The sequence below is a fragment of the Echiichthys vipera genome (genome assembly GCF_963691815.1).
Source record: "Echiichthys vipera genome assembly, chromosome: 2".
Classification (NCBI taxonomy): domain Eukaryota; kingdom Metazoa; phylum Chordata; class Actinopteri; order Perciformes; family Trachinidae; genus Echiichthys; species Echiichthys vipera.
Genome location: NC_139827.1, coordinates 23,959,190 through 23,984,004, shown reverse-complemented (window position 1 = coordinate 23,984,004; position 24,815 = coordinate 23,959,190). Strand labels below are relative to the sequence as shown.

The 24,815-nt window shown below is 39.9% G+C and overlaps 1 protein-coding gene across 2 annotated transcripts; it reads right to left on the bottom strand.

The window, feature by feature from the left end:
• Positions 1-6,333: 6,333 nt before the first annotated feature.
• On the bottom strand, positions 6,334-23,172 carry b3gntl1 (UDP-GlcNAc:betaGal beta-1,3-N-acetylglucosaminyltransferase-like 1). Of its 2 annotated transcripts, XM_083931877.1 has the most exons (13): positions 23,035-23,172; positions 22,749-22,931; positions 21,818-21,934; positions 21,620-21,719; positions 20,784-20,848; positions 19,770-19,835; positions 18,208-18,303; positions 14,240-14,335; positions 13,530-13,654; positions 10,979-11,114; positions 10,320-10,388; positions 8,209-8,283; positions 6,334-7,109 (listed from the first exon to the last, which is right to left on the bottom strand). In XM_083931877.1, the coding sequence occupies exons 2-13, from the start codon at positions 22,836-22,838 to the stop codon at positions 7,029-7,031; spliced, it is 1,116 nt and encodes a 371-aa protein (XP_083788003.1). In that variant the 5' UTR covers positions 22,839-22,931; positions 23,035-23,172; the 3' UTR covers positions 6,334-7,028. The 2 variants fall into 2 exon arrangements, with proteins under 2 accessions (XP_083788003.1, XP_083788002.1); XM_083931876.1 differs by having other exon boundaries at positions 22,749-23,172.
• Positions 23,173-24,815: the final 1,643 nt, after the last annotated feature.

The following is a 24,815-nucleotide window of genomic DNA, read 5'->3' as shown; positions in this document are numbered from 1 at the left end:
TATTCAATCTTACTGCTCATTTCTGTCATATACAGTCATACATGTTTTATCTTATACATTTCCTCTACGTCTAACTTATCTGATTTCATTTTCCACAAATTTCATTTTACCTGTATTCTAACATCTACTTCATATATATTTAACTAAGAGTTTATTGTTTACTGTTTATTGTTTTTTTTACACTTTCTGTATTTATTTAGCGAATAGTTTATTGGATATCTTATTCTGTATTTTTTATACCTCTCTTGTGTTTTTGTAAGCTGCTCGAAATTCAATTTCCTTGCGGGAGTCATCCCAAAGGATCAGTAAAGAGAAGTCTAAGTCTAAGTCTAAATAAAGAACAAACCAAAGCAAGAGATTTATTACAACCTTACAGCCCAAAATATGTTCTTATTAATGGCTTGTAGCATATACTCTACTGTATAAAGCATTGGCACTGGATTTAGTAACCATTGCTTTTCCTACTTATAAAGCTTTGTAAAACATGACTTCTTATGAAGTGGTTACCCATGATAATGTTTAGCTTACACTTGTGTATCAGGGCAAATTCTGTTGCTATAAAAATGATGACATCAAGTTCCTATGAGTGAAGCTCCAAAAAACACAATTTCACCATATAGATGCCTGACGCTCACACAGGCTGCAGAGGGAGCGAGTCTAATCCTGTCACCACAGCAGAGGAAGTCTGAGCTGCTGATGTGCTGTTTGACCTCATGTGCTCCTTCACCATGTGAAGTATTTACAGAGCCTCTGACCCCCCCGCTGTCACCTGGCTCCTCTCAAGAGGCCTGACAGGAGGAACGCTCCGTCTGTCCACACACCGCTTCCTCGCAGAGCCACACACACATTCCTCTGATCTCTGATTACAATCTTCATGACCTTTATTTCCCCATTACTTGTGCACAGCACGCTCCTCTCTCTCTCTGTCTTTTAAAAAAACACTTTATTTACATACAGAGGGGCCAACAGAGCAGCTCCACTGGATCTGTTGGGAGGTTGGGTGCCTTGCTCAAGAGCAGCTTGACAGCAGTTGTTAAAAAAGGAGGGAAGAAAATCACTTGCAGCGCTGACACCTTCACACTGTCCTACCATGAAGGGAGCACTAGGAAGCAGAGCAACTGAGATAAATGAAGATGAAAAACAGTTTCCAGGCTGAAGGGTTAATTGTGTAGAGATTGAACCATGCACCTTCATTTTAAACCTGTAATTAAACAGACATAAGACGTAAAGTAAATTTAGACAGCCTTCAGGGATAGACACAGTACTGTATCTACAAACAACTTGTTCTGTGAGCCTTGTTGTCCATTCAAACTAGTCTTAATTGGTTGATAGTCTCCATCTTACTGGCTTCTTTAAATCTGTAGGCAATAGTGAAAATGACGCAAATGACTCCCGGTGGTACTACTGTCTGCTTCTCCAAACTGGTGGGTCGGGCGGGGGGGGGGGGGGGGTACAACCACACTTCAAAAAAGCCAAACTATTCCTTTATGCTGTCGTCTCTCTGTTTATCTATTCACTATTCTTAATTTATATGGCATAATATTTTCTATGTGGTAAAGCAGATACCAAGTGGTAAGATTCTGGTCTTACCATAATTTTGACAAAATATGCAAAATATGTAGTCAATGAACTTTCGCTTTGTAGGGCAACGTAGCAGGGCCCTGTGTTTGAAGTCTCCTTGTCAGTGACAGACACATCTTACTTTAAAGAGAGAGAGATGTTGAAACAAAGGAATGTGGTAAAGCTCCAGGTGAATAAAAAAGCCTTCAGTGTCTGACCTCTGTGAGCTCTCTTCACCCAAACACACCCACTCTTTATCTTTCTCTTATCAGCTGCACTGCCAGAGAACAAACAGCTGCATGAGTGCATATGTGTGTGTGTGTGTTCTCGTTTTGTCTACACACGTGCAGGTTTATTTGACCAGCAGGGCAAGCAGGCTCCAGGGTCAGGGTCATTTATTGTGTGTGTGTGTGTTATCAGGTCTTATGTCTGCAGAGAGATGAAGTGTAAACACTGAGTAAAGCTCTGTTTACTCTCTTTCTGAGTCTCTTTCATAGATTCTCCATTAGAGCGCACTCTGGTCATCTACCAAGTGCTTTATCATTAGGGCAGAGTGGGTAGAGGAGACAGGATGTATTTAGACAAAGCGTGGTCTTACTTAAACAAATCACTTTGGTTCATTACATTATAAAATATATGGCGTCCATTAAGTGGAAATTTATCCAGAGCACCTTGTAGCTCCATGACTGCTTACGCTGTGAATACGAGTAGCCACGAAATAACTGTCAAGTCTTCTGTTTCGCTCTGATATTTAGTAACAGGCCTGGTGAGCAGAGGTACCGTAATACATGTGTTCAGTGGGTCGATAAAAATTCAATTCAATTCAATTTAAATTAAATTTTATTTATAGTGCCAAATCATAACAAAAATTATCTCAGGACACTTTACAGAGCAGGTAAAGACCACACTCTATGACCTATTTATGATTTACATAGACCCAACAATTCCCCCGTAGAGTACAATAGCAACAAAAGCCTTCCAGGCAGGAACAACGGACAGGCCCAGCTCTGTGGAGGACGGCCGGGCTTTGAGCTAAAAGTAAAAATGACAATGCCAACCTGTTAATGTTTGGAAGGTAGAATGTTTCATATGTTTATCACATTCATTGTCTTTTTTAATGTGTTAGCATGCTAACATTTGCTAATTAGTACCAAGCGCAGTACAGCTGAGGCTAATGGGAATATCAGTAGTCAGTAGTTCAGCAGGTAGCCTATTGGGTCATAAAAGAAAATGTATTGTGCGCTATACAATATTTACCTGATAATGGCACTAGAGGAAAGGTCAGGTATTGCAACTTATCCACTGAGAACCTTGAATGTCTGCACTAAATCGTGTGTCAGTTATTCTAGTAGATATTGAGATATTTCCCAGGATGATGGATGACCTGGTGATGGCGCTAAAGGGAAAATCCGAGGGTCACCAAAGTCATTAGGATTCACTGTCTGAGGAACATGAAAATCCACCCAATGGTTGTTGATATGTATCAGTCTGGACAAAGTGATGGACGCCGCCATCTCTAGTCTGCTGGCATAATAAAAAGGGAAAAAAACGAAATTAATTAATTTCAATCCTGCAAAGTGGAGACAAACGTTTAATCGTTGAATTGATTGACCATTTAACTGAAGATTAATTGACCTGATCTTTATTATTCAAGTCGTTTTTCAAGCAAGAAATGCAGATTACTCCCTAGTTTCAAGCTAAATTTGCTGCTTCCATGTGACAGTAAACTTAATATCTTCAAATATACATATATACACACATTTATCTTTTGAGGTTGTTGGTAAGACAAAAAAAGCTATTAGAATGTTTCACCTTGGGTTTTGGGAAAATAAAATGCATTTTGTACTTTTGTCTTTCTTTTTAAAGAGTCCCATCTCTAAAGGAAGACACCTTCTTGTTTAAATGTTTGTGTGCTGAAACAGAGGGAAGAGGGGTCTAGGTGGAGACTGAGTGCTAAGTGGATGTGATATTTTTCTCAGCTACTGCACAGCACTGTACTGTGGCAACAGCGTGGGCTTGCACCTCAAACCCCAGACTGAATCAGGGCCAAACACTCCTGCAATTTCTCAAACGCAATGCATTCAAGCCTAACCTCTAATATGGCCCCGTGATTCTGTGCATTCACACCGCTGTGCAACTGTATGTTCAGTTTATGACAACAAACAAAGGTTGTGAAAATAAAACTTTGGCAGAGCCGAAGACCCCCTTCAGTTGTTTTTACTGCCACTGCTGTGGCCAGATTTACAGTAAGGCAGACCACGTCGCCGACCCAGGAAACACCCGGGGAGATTATTTGGGGAAAGGTCTGTTTACGTTTGGGCAGAAAAACTCCACACTCTGTGAGGTAAAATAAACTTTTTGTGCGTGTTTATGTATCAGGATTTTGCTCTCTTAAAGAGGTTATTGTTCTTTAGATTTCATAAGAGACCGAGGGAAAGAAAAAAACATGTTGTACATTTGTAGAAGCTGTGTGCGTGTATTTGATTTTGCATGGTTGCATCAGAGAAGGCTGTTGAGAAATCTGTGTGATTCCTCTCATAAAACATCACACCCTTAATAAATTGAACCTCCTGTGATGACGAACGGACTCCAATCACTTCCTTTAGCGTCAACACAAGCTCAAGTGTACAGATTGGCAAATACCAATCTTGGTCCACATGGGATTAGAAAACACAATACCATTTTAGTCCTCCAATGGTCAACACTGTCATGTCCTCTTGCGTGATAGATAGCTGTCTTCCAAAATGAAAACATAAGGGCTTAATAGCATTTTCTTTCTTATTCAGTTACTAACTCATCCCTCCAGGTTTTCTTTCTTGTCATCTCTTTTAACTCTAGGTCAGGTTATGGTTAATTCTACTGTTTGAGCCTAAACACCCATGTTTAAACTTGGAATACATTGATATTTTGGGGAATATGCATATTAGCTGTATTGTCTCTAATTTGGCAAACCTTTGAATCATAAGAAAAGGCTTCTAAACCAAAAACTAATCAAACATGTTCCATGAGTAGTTTGATCTAAATTTGGGGGACAATTAACAACATCTGCAACCAAGATTACTACTCTATTATAGCATGTATTATAGCATGGCGAGCTACATATAGTATTGTATGTAAAATGTAAACACTGCAGTAACGTCAGGTACTGTAGTTTTTGTTTTAGAAGCTTTAATTGCCAATTTATCACTGAAGAAGGTGCAGCTATACTTCGTTATAATCAGTGTAACGTGTGTTGAATGGTGTTGGAGCCAAAGGGTTGACGCCTGCACAGTATGGCTGATAGACCATATCAATGTAGACGTCCAGCGGATGAGATCTAACATCTACCCTTTTTCATTAGGGGTCTTCAAGAGGCAGGCACTGAAACGGAGCGTTTCAGACACAGTCTATGGTTTCAGATAGAGGGTGAATACGGGTAAATTCAGACAGACACAGGGCTCTGAATGTCACGCATTGAGTGTGACAGTCACAGATTTTGGTCTTTTATCACGCACTCCTGACACACATTTTTTTATAATAAGCTGCAGCGCATTAGTACTGCTCTCACTATGAAATTGGCAGGAATCAAGCGCGTCTTCTCTGGGGTTCAGTTGAGTGGCCACTTACCAGCCAATCAAAAAAAAAAGGCACAATGGCCAATCAGAAAATAGCATTGTTGTATCTGGGTAAGTTTAACGCAACAACAAATGAATCATGTGATTCAATAATGATAACAATTTGGCTGGAGGTAGTACATATATCATAAATAAAACAAAACACTGAAGTACATAAATCATTACAGATCAAATTAATTACAAATGGTTTTCGTTCTCACAGCTTTGCTGTTGGTGCAGTGCTTTAGTGTGTCCACGTAGGAGTTAAAGTAAGAAATGAAAACAATAAAATTAGGTTTCTGGTTTGCAAATTTGGTGGTGTGTATAAAGAATTTCACTAATAATAAGAAAAGATTAAAAACATACACATTTTTTTAACAGGAAACGTATTTTCAAAAAGACCCCAAAAAATAAAAAGAGGGGAATTTCATGCCACAGTGTTTGACTAAAAGAGCATTCCCAAAAAAAGATGTTATGTTTTTACAACTGTGGTGTGACAAAAGGAGCAGAGAGGATCAACATTGAACAGATATCTTCCAATAACCGAATGAACAGGATGACATCTGTGCAATCATTTCAGAGACACCTCTCACACCTTATTTGAGAAAAAACTTCCTGGGTAATAACCATGGTTTTTTTACATTCTATATCAAAATACTGATTACCCAAAAAAGAAGAAGCAGGTTTACTAATTGTGCATCTTTGTATTAATTGCCTTATACATCTATTATTAGTTTTAGTTTCCTATATAAAGCTCTGGTAGAGAGGTTTGCTGGAAAGTATCTCCGATTGCAGATGAAAGAAGAGAATTTTAAGTAGAATTTTAATACCTAAATGAACTGCATCAAAGACAAGGAAGGAAGCACAGGAATGTTATTCTCTGATAAAAATGCATAAACAAATTACCCTCCTTGTTAAGCGGTTGACAGACAAGGATTATTCCATTTCAACACAATTCTTTAAAAACAATGACTTGCATTTAAAACATACATCTTGGTTATTCCAAATGTAACATCTGTAAGGGTAAAATTATGTCTATACATTAGGAACCAGCTTAAAAGTAACTTTATGGGAATCAGAAACTTTTATGGGGAGCTTTTTTATTTATTTATTTATTTATTTAGTTACATCTTATTAAAAAAATGAAATCCTCTTAAATACAATTCCATAATGAGGTTGGATTAGTTAAATGTCTTTTTAACAAAGGGGGAGAATGTTACTCTTGCCTGTCTTCAAAACTTGAGAGCCCTGCAGACAGGATGAGAAAAATAATGTGTTTTTTTTAACAAAAAAAGAAGCAGAAACCCCAGATACTATCATAAAATCAAAGTATGAACTCAAAAATATGAAGTCAAAGCCAGGAGATGGTGAGCTTAGCTTAGCGTAAAGACTGGAAACAGAGGAAAACTTGCCTGGCTCAATCAAAAGTTAACAAAATCATCCTACCAGCACCTCAAAAGCTCACAAATAACATGTTTTATCTAGTTTGTTTTATTTGTACAAAAAACAAAACCTGCCTGTTGCTTCATATTTAATGAGCAGATATGAGAGTGGTATCGGTTTTCTCATCTAAAAACAATAACTATCCCAGTGCTGTGGGAAAGAGAGGAAACAGGGCTGGGATCTGCTGTTGTGCCTTCATCTTCTGTCAATTTTGCCACCTTTGAAAACTTTCAGTTATGACACTCTTTGCTGCACACAAACCGAGTCATTTAACACTTAATCATTTTCTCTTCCCCTTGTATAGGAATATCATTGACTCTGTCCGAGTGATCAGTTCACTCTTCTGTTATCACCTGCCTATCCCTCAGTCTGTGTTCATTCCTCTGAGCCTGTTAAAGCTGCAGGGCTCCTCTTGTCTTCTCCATCACTCAGTCAGTTGAAATGGTAATAATCTGTTCCTTCCTTTAGCTGCAAAGAGTTGAGGTTTTTCTCCAGAACACCTTCGGTCATGTCCTACAGATGAAGCATAACCACAAGGGAAACAACAGGAATAGAAAACTTGGTATTAGTTTAGAAAAAATAAATCCACACAAAAAAAGCATTATTAGAACAATGATTATTTTACTTTGTATTATTTAATGAAGGTCCTGGTTATGTTTTAACGGCACTGAAAGCCGGCACTGTCAAAGCTTATAAACAAGCATACGAGACCGAGACTAACACACAGCAGCTTAAGTTTAAACCTGGGAAAAAAGTTCAAAAAATATATTATATATAATATTTGTTTATTATAGATAAATGACACAGCTGGGTATAAAAAACAAGAGTGATTGAGTCCAGGTGTTTGTGTGTGTGTGTGTGTGTGTGTGTGTGTGTGTGTGTGTGTGTGTGTGTGTGTGTGTGTGACGAGAGAGGGAGAATGACTGAGTCCAGGTCTCCTTGTCCTCTGACTATGATTACCTCTCCTAATTCCCATAATTGAGCAATTAGTAGCCCCGTAGGTGGGGTCACTCTAGATTTGACGTCTGCATCTGGCTAGGTGACAAATAGGCAATTAGTGATTTGGCTGCCAGAACTGCAGTGTGTGTGTGTGTGTGTGTGTGTGTGTGTGTGTGTGTGTGTGTGTGTGTGTGATTGTATATTAATAAAAAATGAATAAAAAGAGAGTGACGTTATCATAGTAAAAGGCTGAGCAATAGTTATGAATATTGGCAGTACAAAATGTAAAAAACTGAACAGTGACAAAAACAACAGATGTTTGTATAAGCACCATGTGATCAAAGATCAGGCCGCCGTCTCTACCCATTTCCTGACAGCATTCTCTGTGTGTGTGTGTGTGTGTGTGTGTGTGTGTATGTGTGTATTTGTGTGTGTGTGTGTGTGTGTGTGTGTGTGTGTGTGTGTGTGTGTGTGTGTGTGTGTGTGTGTGTGTGTGTGTGTGTGTGTGTGTGTGTGTGTGTGTGTGTGTGTGTGTGTGTGTGTGTGTGTTCATGTTATGTCCTGTGCCGGGCACACGCCCTTGATCATTATGTAGTTAACTTAGATTACAGACCTGAGGGACAGGCGGTCAGAAACAGCAAACATACAACACACAAACACGTTTTCTCCTCACCAGTTTAACACAGATGATGAAGGGGGCGGAGGCATCTTTGTAGTGAAGAACTGGGATTTTTGGCTTAGGCCTTTGCTGGAGGGACATCAAAAGAAAACGAGAGCCACAAACTGCATATCATTAGTGGTCACAGCTTCATAGAAATCCAAATCAGATAGAGAATGACACTAGAATGGCACTGAGAGAACGCAGACATCTGCCAGGGCCAATGGTGCAGTGCCGTGCTTGTTGGATGGTCCCTTTTTCCACACCACATGAAAGCAGCACAAACGCCCTATCTTGCAATGAAAAGTGAATAATAATGTGTATCAGTTTCAAAATGTAATGGGTACTTCTTTGGCCCATACTGCACCCTTCCACCAAGTTTCATGAAAAGCGGGTCAGTGGTTTTTCTGTAACCTTTTCCACGATATACAGTACACCTTGTGGAGGTGCTCCGCCACTGCAAGATTTTATGCGCCGCTTCAGAATTTTATGTGATGTCATGAAGTTGCAATTACACGACTCTGCGAGGGCTTCTAATTTGACAAGACAGTGACGACACATCTGCGCATTGCTGTAGAATCTGGAGGCACGCACCTAAGAGAGGCAGAGGGAGATGAGTAAAACACCGGGGGAGGTTTTTTTCATGAGATTAATTCACAAGTCAATATAGTTTTTCGACTGTTGTTTTATTTACGACTACATTCACGTAGAATGCAATAATTTCACTCGTTTTTTCGGATCAAGGCTGATTTTTCGGAGCTTTCACACCAATCGCGTTGTGTTGTTTACTTATGACGATTATAAGACAACACAAAGGTCTGCCATTAGACCTCATTCATCCATGGACCACTATAAACTATTTCTCTATTTTAACCTTGACAAAGGCAGCGCAGATAGCTCCACGACCTCCATTCCTACCTTTCACAATAAAAGCTGTAGACACACACTACCTGGTTAACTCTTTACCAGAGGGAACTTACATTCTCTCAGAGCACTGAACTGAAAGGAAACTCAATAAAATATTTACAGTTGAATTTTAGCTTTTCCTGCTTCAGCTGCCTGACTGTGGTCAGAAATCACTCATTGTCCTCTGGCCTGAGTCTCCAGAGCTAACCTTCGTCACTCCACTCAGCAGCAGAAACAACCCCGGGGCTTCTCCGCTGGTCTTTATTTGTTCTCAAACTGAAAACTGTAGCTACTGTTTATTCACTTGATATCTTCACAAATATCTTGTTAAACTATCTCTCCCCTGCTCTGAACACATCTCTTTTCACTCTCCTCTCTCTCAGTGTCCCCAGAAGAGGGAAAAAGGTAGATCTAACAAGAAAATTTAAGTTAGATAGTCTTTACAGTTTAAAAGAACCATTAATATTAATCCCTACTGGCCATGAATCTATATATCCATGGCCAACTAATTATAGCCTAGCAGTCTATACAAGTATATAGATATTTGGCAGTAAGATGTAATTGAAGGCGAGCGTGTACTTTCAGAGCCCTCCATCTTGTTATGTTCACGGTTAATATGTGTTGACTAATTATTATTAATTTATTTTTGCTCTTTTGTAAACTTTATTGAAACGCATTTACCTGTCAACTAAAATTCCAGTCCGTTCCCTATATATTACCCTCTAAATCCGTACACACCCACATTCTATTATTACAATTCTGCCCTTACTACAAGCCTGACTCTGATGTTTGAATTTCTGATTACAGGTGAACGCAGCATCACTGACATGGCGCCGTATATACATCTAGAAAGGGAATGTCGCCACAGACACTCTGATGGGAATACTCGGTAAAAAGGCAAGAAGAAGTGCTTTTCATTAGTGGGTCATCAGTCACCCTGGTTTTAAATCGCTCTTTGATAGATAGTAACTTAAAAGACAATTCAATAGATAAAAATCTTATGTAAGTGTAAATATAAGCAAGTAAAATATTATAATAATATATAATATTTTTGTTGTTGTTGTTGTTGTTGTTGACCTGCCCCTGCTGAAAAAAATCCTAGAGGAAACACTTTAGTGGTAGGGTGACTATTCATTTAAATCATAGCTCATATCCTGGACTTGCTTTCATTGAATCCCAATAAATTTTATGTACTTCGTATCCACTGTGTCTGGTCTCACCTTGGATTCCTCATATGTGTAGAAGCCTTTCTGGATCTTGTTCTCATCTACGTCACAGAAAGCCTTCACCTGGTGAATGAATCAGAATGGCGATGAAAGCACTCACATGCCACACCACGACTTTTTCCCACCAGCTCTATGACCCTGTTTACACCTTGTTTTAAAATACGTTTTGGCTGTTCAGATCACAAATGGACATTGCTAAATGCAACCGTATGAGACCACTAAGGCACTTGGTGGGACACATTTGACCACTTTTCTTTTGTAGTGTAAACACGAATACGTCCTCCTGATGCATCCCTGGCAAGGACATTATTTTTTACACAACAGTAAAAAATACGTCATCAATGCAGGACACGGTGGTTGTTTTGCTGACAGCACGTCAACTCTCAATAATTTGCACAACCGGTACATGTGACTTGCGAGAGTGTGGACCTAATAACTGTGCACAGGGGCCTTGACGTTCTCGCTAAAGTGAAGTAGGCAGTACTGAAATCTGAAAACAAATGGTCGGCTGAAGATGCACGATAGACAGAGGTGTAAACGGCAATGGTTTCTCGGCTGTCCACCTGTGTTTGCATCACCGAAAGGCATTTAAAAAAAATGTGTAAACAGTACTGAAGTGTCTCACGTCCCGCTGCATAGCTGGAGGTACATACTTTCGTCTGATTGGTCGGGCTCAGACTTCGGTACAGCTTCCTGCCCTGTTTCCCGGCGTTCCATATGGTGAAGCTCTCCCATTGGCTGAGAACTCTCTCCTGCAGGAAGTCCACTCGAAGCGTCCAAATGGTTTCCCTGGAAACAGAGAAGATGAGTGGAGCATGAGGGATGGACACAGGTAGCGTACAAGCTTAACATTAGAGATGCTGCATGAAGGCCAAAGTAAAGATTGTTTTAGTGTGAAAATGTTTAATTTTGTCTGAATAGAGATACACTGGCAGACACCCATATCATGTTTTGCTTTTTGAGGTAACTCAGATGTAAAAGAGGTCTTAAACTAATCACACTGACATATATTTAAGAAAAGGGCTGCACACTTATATAGTTTAAACCTTTTGACATTTTGGGAAATATGTTTATTTGCTTTCTTGACAAGACTTAGATAAGAATATCGATACCACTCTTACAGTGAAGTTACAGTCAGCAGCCACTTAGCTTGGCATAAAGACATCAAAGCATTGAGAAACACTTAACCTGTCTCTGACCAAAGGTAACTAAATAACCCCAGCAGCACCTGAAGTGTAGAACAGTTGTGGTTTTACTTTGACCGAGAATACTTGCTACAGTATACAGTTTTCCTGTGTATTTCAGGGGCACTTACTTTCAGTCTGTCCTCCAAATGAAGAGGTTTAGATAATTTGGCGGGCTGTTGGTTTATTTACAGTGTGTTATCACAACAGAAAGAAATTAAAGATAAAACTACAAAAAATGGTTATACATCTGAATAATAATATAATATCCCCTTTAATTTTGTTTTCTAAATGCCTTAACTGCATGTTGATATGCATTTTGATAAATAACAGTCTGATTTTTCAGTTAGATGTAATGATTGCGCCTATTTTAAATTAGTGTGTTTTCCTTTGACTGATATGCACAGCTGTGCACGGGCTTCACACACACACACACACACACACACACACACACACACACACACACACACACACACACACACACACACACACACACACACACACACACACACACACACACACACACACACACACACACACACACACACACACACACACACACACACACACACACACACACACATCTTTCCACTCAGATATGCGTCTTCACACTACTCATGTTCTTAACCTCTTCCTCCTCACTCTCTCACACACACACTAAGACATGCACTGATGTTGAGTAATTATAGAGGCATAGTCACAGGAGGTACTCCGCTCTCATCTCCTTATGCGAGCGTCTTACTGGGTCTAACAGCGGGCCTCATATGACAAACAAACCCACCACCATGAGTGAAGTGCGGGTGGTCTCCAGATTACTTTTCCTTGCATTCTTTGATTCTAAGACATGGCAGAGGTTTTCTATACATTGTATCTGTATACACATACTGAAGCTTTCATCCTCCTACTACCCTGCAGATCAAAAGTACACGCTCACATTTGTAAACACAGCCTTTCTGTGTTAAGAAGCCTCTCATCTCAGTTACTCTTTGGCACCATCGGAACTTTTTTAAAACACACTTCTCACCTCACTGACAGACCCTCTACAATTACATTGACAATTACATGATGTGTGTTTGTGCGTGTGTGCATGTGCGTGTGTGTGTGTGTGCGTATCTGTGAGTGAGAGAGAGAGGGAGAGAGAGAGAGAAGGAAGATGATGGTTTAATTTGACTGAAGAGAGGAAGTAGGTAGGCTGTGGATAAGAAGGGGTGAAAAGAAGTGGGGTAGAGTGGAAAGTAGGCAAGGCAAGCTTGAAATAGGCGTCCAAAAATAGACAGATGATAGATGAAGACAGAGAGGAGGATGATCGGTGAAGGAGTGCGTCAACACGGGCAGATATATGAGCGGTGGACAGAGGCAGGGGAGGAAGGAAGGAATGAGGAAAGGAAAGAGGGGATGAAAGGGAGGGAGGGCAGGAAAGACCTTCTACTTTGGTGTGTTTTACCATTTGAGGCACTCACACGCACCTGCAGCCACTACATGACCTTGCTGAAGCAGAGGCAACAGCAGGAGTGTCAGATCACACACACACACACACACACACACACACACACACACACACACACACACACACACACACACACACACACACACACACACACACACACACACACACACACACACACACACACACACACACACACACACACACACACACACACACACACACACACACACACACACACACACACACACACACACACACACACACACACGATTTGCTTCCCTTCCGTCAGCATCAGAGAGACACATTCCACAGAGAGAAGAAAACAGGTTGTAATTTCTGACTTATATGCTGGGAAAGTTTCTTGAATTCCAGAAACACATTCTGAAGTTCTCAAGATTATGAAAACATGCAACTCTGTGCATGTGTGTATTTGTGTGTGAGAGTACTGAGCCTTGACAAAATCTGGGATGCCAGCGGGCAGCTGTGAGTATGTGGAGGATCAACACTGTGTCCAAGTATGTGTGCGTGTGTGTGTGTGTGTAGCCGGGAAAGGAAGTGTGTGGTGAGACTGACTCTGTTACAGAGTGCGTGGCAGCCTTCTCGTGGTAACGGTACACCAGCAGGCACTGGTCGACCCTGGCTGCGCCCCCTCCATGACGAAGACTCTGGTAGAAGAAGAGCAAGTCCTCCGGTACTCCCTGTAAAGATGTGTGACATAAAGGTTGGAGATGTTCAATATAGTGATGGCTGGGCTTATTTAGGTTATGACACGATTTAAATTAAGTGAAATCAAAATGTTGTTGCATTTAAGGGAAACTCAACTAATTTTACATTTAAAGTGTGTTTAAAGGTCTTGTGGAGTACTGCTGCATATTTGCAAAAATGTGTGTAAAGCCTTTGTGTCCCCAGAGGGAGCTGTGTGAAATCTGATAAAGGGTTGGGGCTGAAGACGACACGTTTGAAAATGAAAAAAATCTTGTTCTACATCATGATGACAATTTGCAAGAGAACGAGTTTTAAACGCTTGCTCTCTGAATGGAGTTTGGATTGATCAGGGCCATGCTTTCAAGAAGAATCTCAACGCTGTTAGGCTTTTGTGTCGCAGCGTCACACAAATTTCCTTCCGTAAAAATCAGAATGACACAAATTTCAGAACCAAAAGAGTTGTCTATGTGTTGTTCGCTAGTCAAGTGTGAATGAAACAAACCGCGTCGGCACAGATTGCCTACTGGTTATAGGTGTTATACTAAATCAGTCGAGGATGTTTGGGTTTGAACTCTCACCTTGCCTCCCTCATCAAACGGTCCGACCTTCAGGTACCAGTTCCTTGAGCAGAACCATGTCGGCATGATGACTGTGGGCCCATGAGACGTGTACACCTGGGGCACGCGCACACACACACACACACACACACATGCACGCACGCACGCACGCACACACACACACAAACACACACAACAGCTTTTCGTTTCAGCTCCACTTTATAAATAATGGAACTTTTTGTTGTGGTTAGAAAACATAACATCCATCAGCTGAAACCTGACCAGGGTTTGACGGATTGCTCGGGGAAATTTCACATTTGGCGTAGGGGGATTCTGCAAGACTTCTAATCCTGAAAAACAAAATTGGTCAGGTTGTAGCCGCATGGGCTCTCTGACAGAAGTGCGTGCTTCCTCAAGTGTACAGGGGAAAGATACACACTTCTATCCTCTCGCACGATCTTTGACTAATGACTCGGTTTGGGCCTTTACTTTTCTTTCTAACCACAACCTGTTTAATACACCAGGACCACATTACGCCCCCTATATTTCTTTGTCTTATATTTGTCAAGCATGCTCTATTAAAGAAGGATTTCAAGATGTAGGCCATAAGAACAGTTTCTATTTTCATTTTAAATACTTCTTTCTCTTTTTACCCCCAACTCATTTGCTCCACTGCCGCCCACCCCTCTCTCCAGATTCCTTCGTGTCCCTCCCTTTCCTCTGAATGTGTTTTGTTCAGTGGTGTTTTGAATCAGAGGGTCATTCCAGGTTGAGCTGTTTCTGTTTCTCCAACTATGTCACTGTGTTCCACATGCTGTTTGTTGCTGTTTGTACATGTGTGCGTACATGTGCATGTGAGGGTTGAAGATGAATACTACTGCATATGTGAAACGTGTGGCAGATGAAGAAAATTGGGAAACACATCTGGATTCAGGCAGTTGAACAGCTGGACAGAATCTAGTGTGTGTGTATGTGTGTATGTGTGTCCTCTCCCTTCTGTTGTAATATTGCAACATTTTGCAGATGTAAGCTGTGGCCAAAAGCATGAATAAGAGGTAAAAGAATGAGTTCTGGGAAACAAGGGGACAGAGAGAGAGAGAGAGAGAGAGAGAGAGAGAGAGAGAGAGAGAGAGAGAGAGAGAGAGAGAGAGAGAGAGAGAGAGAGAGTCGGTATGAATGTGAGAAGTCAGGGGGTTGGGAAGGTTCGGGATAACCATATCTAATGTCCTACAGATGAACACTCAGAGTCCACTTCTGGATCAAGTTAAACGAGCCCCAACCCTTGTAAATCTCTGGTTTAACTCAGTTAGACTCTGTTTCTTGACCCAGAAACTGAAAGTAAAGACAGATAACGTGAAGAAAGAAAAAGGGGAGGGAAAGTAGCCTGTGTTAAGCCTGCAGAATCAATGCATGATCTCATTTTCATGCTCCATGAAACTTAATATCACATAAATATCCAGGAATGCCTGCTAAGGAGTTATGCAGACTGTGTGTGTGTGTGTGTGTGTGTGTGTGTGTGTGTGTGTGTGTGTGTGTGTGTGTGTCTGTGTGTGTGTCTGTGTGTGTGTCTCTGTTAGAAAGAGAGTGGGTCCAGGTTATCCTGTAGCCTTGGTGACAGTGTGTTTCAGACAGCAACAGCCGACTTCCAACTTTACATAAATAGAACTACTGCCAGTGGTGTCACATTTATATCACTAATCATTTACTATAGTGATTAATGTGACTATTTAATATGATGAAAGTATTAGCTGTAATAAGGTATGTAAAGACTTTCACACAATAACACCTTTAAGTAGCTACCGCCCTGCCAGTTTATAGCTGGGTTTTTCTGGCATGCCAAACGCCTCAACATTAACGCCAGTATTGCCAGATGCATTGTGATACTGCAGTACGCTGCATAATTACCCTCGTTCCTTCCTTCCTTCCTCCCCTGCCTGACATATTATAGTATCAAGTTAGCAAGCAAACACTATGTCAATGAAGGGTCACTGTTATCAGTTTGGTTGACTTGTGCTGCCATTATTTTTGTAATTCAAGATAGTCTGAGGCGACAATCAATCTCAGAAATCATTACTCATCTTAGGATGGGTAGGTGGAACGTAAGTTATATGATGTAAGGTTGTTAAGAATGGAACCATGAATGAGATACTGCACCAAAAGAGAAACACATTCGTAGCTTTATCTTTTTTTATCTTCATTTGATAAACTTTTTTGGTTTGTTTGTTCCTGTTTTTTGGGTTTGATTATATATTCTATTTTAATAAATGTGTATGTATGTATGTATGTATGTATGTATGTTTGTACATATGTATGTATGTATGTATGTAAATATATAGGGTTTTTGTTGAAGTTCCTTATTTAAAAAAACATGCTAGTACAGCAGTGGTATAGCCACAGCAGATATTCTATCAAATTCTGAACGATAAAAGAATGAGAATAATAAATAAATAAATAATAATCAGAATAAATCAAGAATTAATACTTTGTTCTCTAATTATGATCTCAACTGTATATGCATAGAGCATTGTGTTTTGCACACATTTTTACAAATACAGTATATACTTATGTACTTATTTTAAATGTGCTACAACTCTGCCTTGATGAATGAGTATTGCCACCACTAAGTGAAAAACATTACACAGATTGCTCCACAAAGAATGCTCCCCATACCGAAATCTTGTCCTGTTAACTACAAATTCAGCATTCAAAATGCAAATATCTGTAGAGGTTATAAGGGCTTTGCCTGAAAATTTGACTTTTTGAAAACTCATTCGCTGGGTAGGTATTTGGTGTTTAATATTGGATTTGGACATTATATTTTTTGTCTATTTTCAAAAATGTAGAATAACAGAATCCTTAAAGAATAATGCCTTTAATTTAACCAAAAGACACGAGTTGCAGCACAGTGTTTCCATATAAACTCAGTGTGAAAGTGTGTCATTCACAATCCCGTTTCACTCCTCCCACTTACACTGGGGATGGGTGCGCAGCAGGGAGCTGCGACTCAGCAGTCTGCTAACTTGTTGCTCTGTTGCCAATATTAGCTGCTCTGTCTCAACAAGGTTAGGCTTGAACAGCGGACATGCAGGCAGAAAGTTCTTAGCAGAGGAACTCCAATAGCCGCTAATTAATACACTGAAACATGCAGTGCTGTGTCCATCTTAGCTGAGAACAGGAAAATGTCTCGCTAAGTTACGCTATAACAGTGCAGTCTGATGTGTGTGGAGGTCTGTTTGGTTAAACTGCAACAGCCCGGTTGCAAATGTATGCAATTTAACAAAGATAAACGCAGTCACACCGCTCGCCGAACCCCACCTGCTGGCAAAAAATATCCGAAAAATTCCTGTTGATTAGTACCAAAATTCAAGAAAATGGTGTTCAGGACAGCCCTAAAGATTAGGCGACAATAAAGTCATAAATGTTTGCCATCACTTGAATCCTTACCATTCACAACTTTCCACCTTTATTCACTTAACCATCTACAGCAGGAAACTTTGCTCCGCCCGCTCTGGAGGAACAGCATTCTTCCGTTTTGAGCTATAAAACAACTTCTTATGAAATGCGGTGGAGTGCAGAAGCTGATGGCGAGCTTTTAAATGTTGGTCTTTCACACAGTGGTGCAGTGAAATTAGTGACCTATCAAAATATCTACAGTTGAAACAGAAACTGTCTGCAGTAAGCTCACAGTACTTTTTCCACTGCCAACAGTTTCCACCATGGACTACCCTCAGCAGACAGCTGGCAGTGCGACCTATTTCCTCTGATGGGACTGTGGTGGACAGAGAGGTCAGGAGTGATGCTGCGTCCTACGTCCAGTCTGCTGCCACATTTCCGTGGAAACTGCGGGCAGCAGGTATGCATCCTGTTTCTGTCTGACCTGGCTGCTGCCTGGCATATGACCTCTCGCTTACACACAGAAACACACACGTTCACAGGCATTTAATATGCGCCCGGACACACAGATGCTGTACCAAGATGGGGGTATTTACCTGTGTGATGAGCTGATCCTGAGTGATTGTATTGATCCAGCGAGTGTAACGCTCGGTAGATCCCTCTGGAACCCTCTGAACTTTACAGCCAATCAGCTATCATGAAAACACACATACAGTATGAGCCAGAAAATATTTTCAGGTCAGGAACTTGTGAAAATAGGGATTGTATGAGGTACTTATCAGTGAGTGTATTACCTACAGTAGATGGCGGTCTGCACGCCCCCATTTTGGAGAAGCAGGTATTCACAAAAGCTGTACTGCTGTGGATAGGGGCAGCTAAACATGTTTTAGACATCTGAAAAAAGCTATAAAAAAAACCCCAATCCATTCCATTAACAAAAACAGCACAAAACAGGAGCTGCTGGTCTACCACTGCCTCGATCGGATATTAGTGTGTAATTGTGTGACAAAACTAACAACTTAACCAACCGATCGAGGCAAAACTACTGTTTTTTTCAATGAAGTCTGTTGGCTTTGATGAGAGCATTGATAAAGGTAAGCTTAAACACGGATATCTGACGGCAAAGTAAAACTTTGATAACATTCTACATATGGCATACATAATATACATTTAAAGGTATAGGTTTTTTTTAAATTTGCTGGGCCTTTTTAAGGTGGGTTCAATACGTTTAGCTGCTGCCCTTGTCAACAGCAGTACATCGCCTAGGTTCTGCCGTCTACTAGTTAATACACTGACTACGGATAAGTACCTCATACAACCTCACTTAAAAAAATCCAAACAATCCTTTAAACCTGCAAAGATCCATTCTGGTTTGGGTTGTAAGCCTTCAGAATAAAGGTACTGATGGTGAAACACTTTAAACACTCAATTGATGATCTGTACATCTTTAGACTTTGGACAGTTTTTCAAATAAAACATTTTTTAAGACGTACCCCTTTTTGAGACGTACAGGCCAAAATTCAGAAGACCGAGATTAATGAGAAGTAAATAAGGGACAGGTTGTACACAACTAAAAAAACAAAACAGGGGACCATATTTATCCAGAAGCATAAAATATTACAGCCATAACAGAAAGAGGCAGGTTGTTTGTGCAGGGCAGCAAGCCCGCTGTCTCCATGCTGTCTCCCTCACTTCCCCTCACACACATGACCTTTGACCTCTGACCTGGCAGGCCACAGAAAGCATCAACACCGGATACTCACACTGTTCTGCATGCCAACTGCGCACACACACACACACACACACACACACACACACACACACACACACACACACACACACACACACACACACACACACACACACACACACACACACACACACACACACACACACACACACACACACACACACACACACACACACACACACACACACACACACACACACACACACACACACACACACACACACACACACACACACACACACACACTTTTGGGGAGGGACTGGCCAGATAGATAGACAGATAGTGAGAAAGAGAAGAAAGAGAAAGAGAGGGGGGGGGGAGTGAGAAGAAAAGAAGGAGGGGAGAGGTGAAGGCAGAGTGCGACAGAGGAAAGGAAGTGAGTAAGCAAATACTTGAGGGAGAACTTACAGAGTCTGGGTGGAGGACACATGCTTCATACTGCAGACCAACTCTTTGGGACAACATAACGTCATCCTGTAGTACAAAAGATATCAATTCAAACACATCATGTGACAATAAGTACACACTAGCTTCCTTTAATAAAAGTTTAAATCTATCTATAAAAGTTAAAATCTATCTATCTATCTATTCGGTTCAGAGGTGGAATGTAACTTTACACAAGTGCTGTACTTAAGTACAATTCTGATGTAATTTATTATTAGTAGCATTTCCATTTTCTGCCAACTTATACTTCTACTCGACTACATATCTGAGTAAATATTGTATTTTTACTTCATTCCACTTTATTTGACAGTTCTATATACATTATAGATTTAGATTACTTGTACAATGAATAAAAATCAACTATGAAAACATGATGTATTATTAAAGGTTAATCCAACCAGCAGGATATAAAGTCATTAAAATGAGCTCCATGTTTACCAGCTGCAACATTAAAGTGATGTACACATTCATGCATCAATAGTTATATACATCAGCATATATATTACTCTAAATGGGCTTTCTTTTCTTATCTTATCATATCTTATTCTATTAGCAGCAAGTCTTTGATAAACTGTTTGACTCAAGCAGTTAAAAATTCAATCTGAACAGAGATCTCAAATTCAGATGTTGTGGCTTTTGATTTGAAGTTCTGACAATTCAGCCTTCAGAAGAGACTGCAAAACACTTTTTCAAAGACAAAGCGACCACTCATATGAACATAAACACATAAAACACAAACATATATCAAACGCTGCTCTCAGCTCATTAGTCATGTTTTCTGACAGCTCTGTCAAACAGTCACAGAGGTCTGTGTGTGTCAATGTGTCTATGTACAGCATATATATTTGGACAAACCAATGTGATCTAATTAGTGATGACTCCCTACTGTATGAAATTAAACATGTTACACACACACACACACGCACGCACGCACGCACGCACGCACACACACACACGCGCGCACACACACACACTTACCGCATCCTGAAAGCACAGATATTGCCCACAACTCTGAAATATTGCCTTATTCTTTGCATATCCCACTGAAAGACAAAAGAACAGTTTAGGTGTGTGTGTGTGTGTGTGTGTGTGTGTGTGCGCGCACGCACGTGTTCTTGCATGCCTCTCTGTGTGCTAACTATTTCCATTTTGCCATGTGTAAGTTATTATCATATTCAAACAGTAAACAACATTTTCAGAATGTCATGCATGAGATTGTTTGTGACAGTGATGACCATGCTGTTTCATTTTTGCCAAACATCACTGTTCCCTGGTTAATCAGAAGAATATAATACTAGATAAAACATTTTTAAAAGCTTGCTGATTCAGTGACTGATATTAATAACTTTCTGAACACAGATTATAAACACAATTGTTAGAGACTAGATTAATATGTCACTAGAAAATATATTAACAACCTTTAGGGTTGTATCGTGTCTGTTGAGGTTTTTTAATGAAGCTTTGAATGTGTGTTGTCATATTTTATGACATCATCACCCTAAAAAAAAATCGTAGACCAAAATCCTCTATTTGTTAATATGAATGTAATTTATCGTTCTGCTAGACCGCCCCCAGGTGAGAGCATACCGTTTTTTTTGACCGCAATGAAAACGTTGTTTTTAAAAGGCAAAACACCAACAAATATGTACTGAAGGAAATTTTTCATTAAAATAAGATTTTATGGGTATTTTTTCACTAAGAAATAAAGGTCTGATTTGGTCATCTGGCTTCACATATAAAATAAATGAATTTGACAAAATCATCCAATCAGGACTGGGATTGATTGCTGATCAACAACTTAAAAGTCTGCTGACCTCCTCTGGGCTGGACAGAGTTGTGGCCGGAGATCACAACTGAGATGCCCCTCGCCTCCAGCCTGTCCCTCCAACCCTCCACCACTTCCCTGGAGTCATCCTAAATGACACACACAGAATTTAAATTCAACTAAGCCTTGTATTAAGAGACAAATTGCATATCTGCATGTAAATATGCACAAAAACGGACAAAAGTACAGTGCTTGCGTCGTCAAAGACAGAGAGCTCCATGGTTCCAGTGAAGTCTTGGAGTAATATGGCCTGCAGACATTCATCCAGCCAACAGGATGCATTGTACATTGGTATGACAATACTCTGAGCACAGAAACAAAGAGAGGTTACACAGTCAATGAATCGATTAATGCCTGAACAAGAAGCTATTGCTATTCCATAAAAGATAATACAAACAATCTGTACAGGGAGTAAATCATTTGTAAAAATTAGTAAAACCACTGCAGTGGTTATTTTTTTATGGATTTGTGGGACACATTCTTTACATAAGGTTGCAAATCACCAAGTTATTTTGATAGATCGCTTAAAATGAACAGTATGCCAGTGTTTACAAGAACACCTATTCCTAGTTATAGACTTGTACGGCAAGCCGTTTTACCATTTAATCGAAACACACTCATATCTATAATTACATTTTAGATATCCATAACACCATTTCCATCCATCCTCAACCGCTTGTCCCTATCAGGGTTACGGGTGTGTGTGTGTGTGTGTGTGTGTGTGTGTGGGGGGGGGGTTATTTAGTATATCTTAAATTAAAATTATGACTAGTAACAACTGGATTGTAAATATCTGAAATGGGAGCTTTTCCAAGCAAGGATGACATTACAGATATCCAGAATAATATCGAAAATAGAGTTGTGGATATCTAGAATCGAAAGCCCAATACACATGAATGGCAAAAGTGACGTCATTTGGACTACTAAGAATGCCATTGTGGATATCTGAGATATTATTTTGACCACGAAGAACTGAATTACAGATATCTGCAATACATATCCAGTCGAGCTATTCAATGTTAAAACCAATTGCCATACTCTTAACCCTTCTCGATCTTACCCTTCAGCTCAGTACATCAGTGTTAACTGTTAGCTGTGTGTATGGAAGAGGCACCCACCACATCCACTGCTCCCCTCTCCTCCTCCTGTCCTCCGGTCGGTGTCCCTGCTTCATTTTCTCTGGTGCGGAGCCGCTTCGGTTGGTTCATGCCCCTCTGCCCGGGGAGAGCCCACTACTTATCTGGGCAGCGAAACAGCCGAGAGCCGAAGTCTGACCTCGGTTTATGGGTAATAAGAAAGGGCTGGAAAATACGAAGGTAAACCAAATGGACGTTTAGAAAGACAGTCGGTGACTAGGAGTGACCCATGCGGGCTACACGTGAACAAAAATACAAGTACACGTACATGTTTTCACCGTTTTTTATGTCAAATGTATCCCCTTCAAAGAATGGCATCTCTCGAATGCTGTTCTATGCATTTTAGTAACGCTTAAAGTCACAATATCAGCCAAACGTGTAGTCTAAACTCGCAGCGCGGCAACAACTCCCCCACTTCCGCAAACAAGGAATTCCAGACGCTCATTGGCTCCTGCAAAACACGGACAGACACCGGATTCGCTGTCACTCACCGTCAATCACCTGGAAGAGTGACGTATACGGCAGCGTGTTAGAGAGCTTTAACTAGAAGGAAAAACCCTCTCTAGCAGAGCTTTATATTGGAAATCCAGGTCCTTCTTTTGGTATAAAAACTAATAGTATGTGTAAGGGAATTATTACAAAGATGCTCAGTTAGTAAACCTGCTTCTACATTTTTCTGGAGTAATCGGTATTTTGATATAGAATGGAAAAAAACATGGTTACTACCCAGGAAGTTTAAAAAAAAATCTCCAATAAGGTGCGAGAGCATTATCTGAAATGATTGCACAGATTCTGTTATTGTAAGATATCTGTTAAATGTTGATCCTCTCTGCTCCTCTTGTTGTTGTCTTCCTCTCACAGATGGAACAACACAACATCTTTTTTGGGAATGCTCTTTTAGTCAAACACTGTGGCATGAAATTACCCTCTTTTTTAACAGAAAGTTAGGTTTTCAAACTTGAACTCAAGATTGATTTTTATTTTTTTGGTTTAAAAAAATTTCCTATCAAAAATGTCTATGTTATTAATCGTTTCTTGTAATTATATGTATTATTATTAGTATTATTATACTTATTATTATTAGTATTATTATTATTATTATTATTATTATGTGTTTTGTTTTATTTATGATATATGTGCTACCCGAGTGGCACTGTTATGGTTGCTATTCTTATATTGTTTGTTGATTGAACAGTGATCACTGTTAGTATTTGTTTAAATAAACTTATAATAAACAAAACACCTAGAAGGAAAAGCTTTTTTTGCATTGAATCATTAATTAAAAAAAACCTTTTCCCCCACAATATGTGTAAACGACAGATAAGCAAAACATTAAGCACAATGTGTAGTATTCTCATTTCAAAACTGGTCATCATTTATGTTGAATTAAGATTTCATTTTAAGACCTAATTATTTTATTTCTTTTACCTGATGGTTGTATATGACAACCCCATAATTTGCAAATAAAGTAAACCTTCAGACTTTTGTTTTATAAAACACAGGAAAATTACAGTGTAATGAGAGTCAATCCATCTGCAAATGCTTGTTTGTTTTTTTCTTTTTTAATCTTGAGGTAATGTCAGATCATTTGGGATTTTAAAAAAGAAATGCTAATACTTTCATTGTTTTGTTTGGTCAGCCTTATTTTGACGACATGCAACAGAGCAGCTCTCTCCAGCTTCCCTGTCGACTGTTGAAAGAGAACCCAATCTGTGTGTTTTTTTATGTTAACATTGGCAGCTGCAGCATGGGAGGTTTGTCTTGGTGAGCAGACGGAAAAACAGGATGGGCTGAAATATTGTTTTTGACCATCAATTCATTTTCTCTCAGAAAGGAAAGTAAGTAGAGAGAGAGAGAGAGAGAGCGCGCGCGTGCCGACTGCTCTAACCACTCAGCCACCGGCTGCCCCGAGTCTATCTATTTATTGACATACCTAGGTAGAACCGAGCAGCAAGCTTGCTAGCTAGAGTACGTCCATACACCTAAAGGGAAATTACGTTTTTACAGAAGCTGTTTCACATAAATCAACAAAAGCGCGAGTTAAGTAAA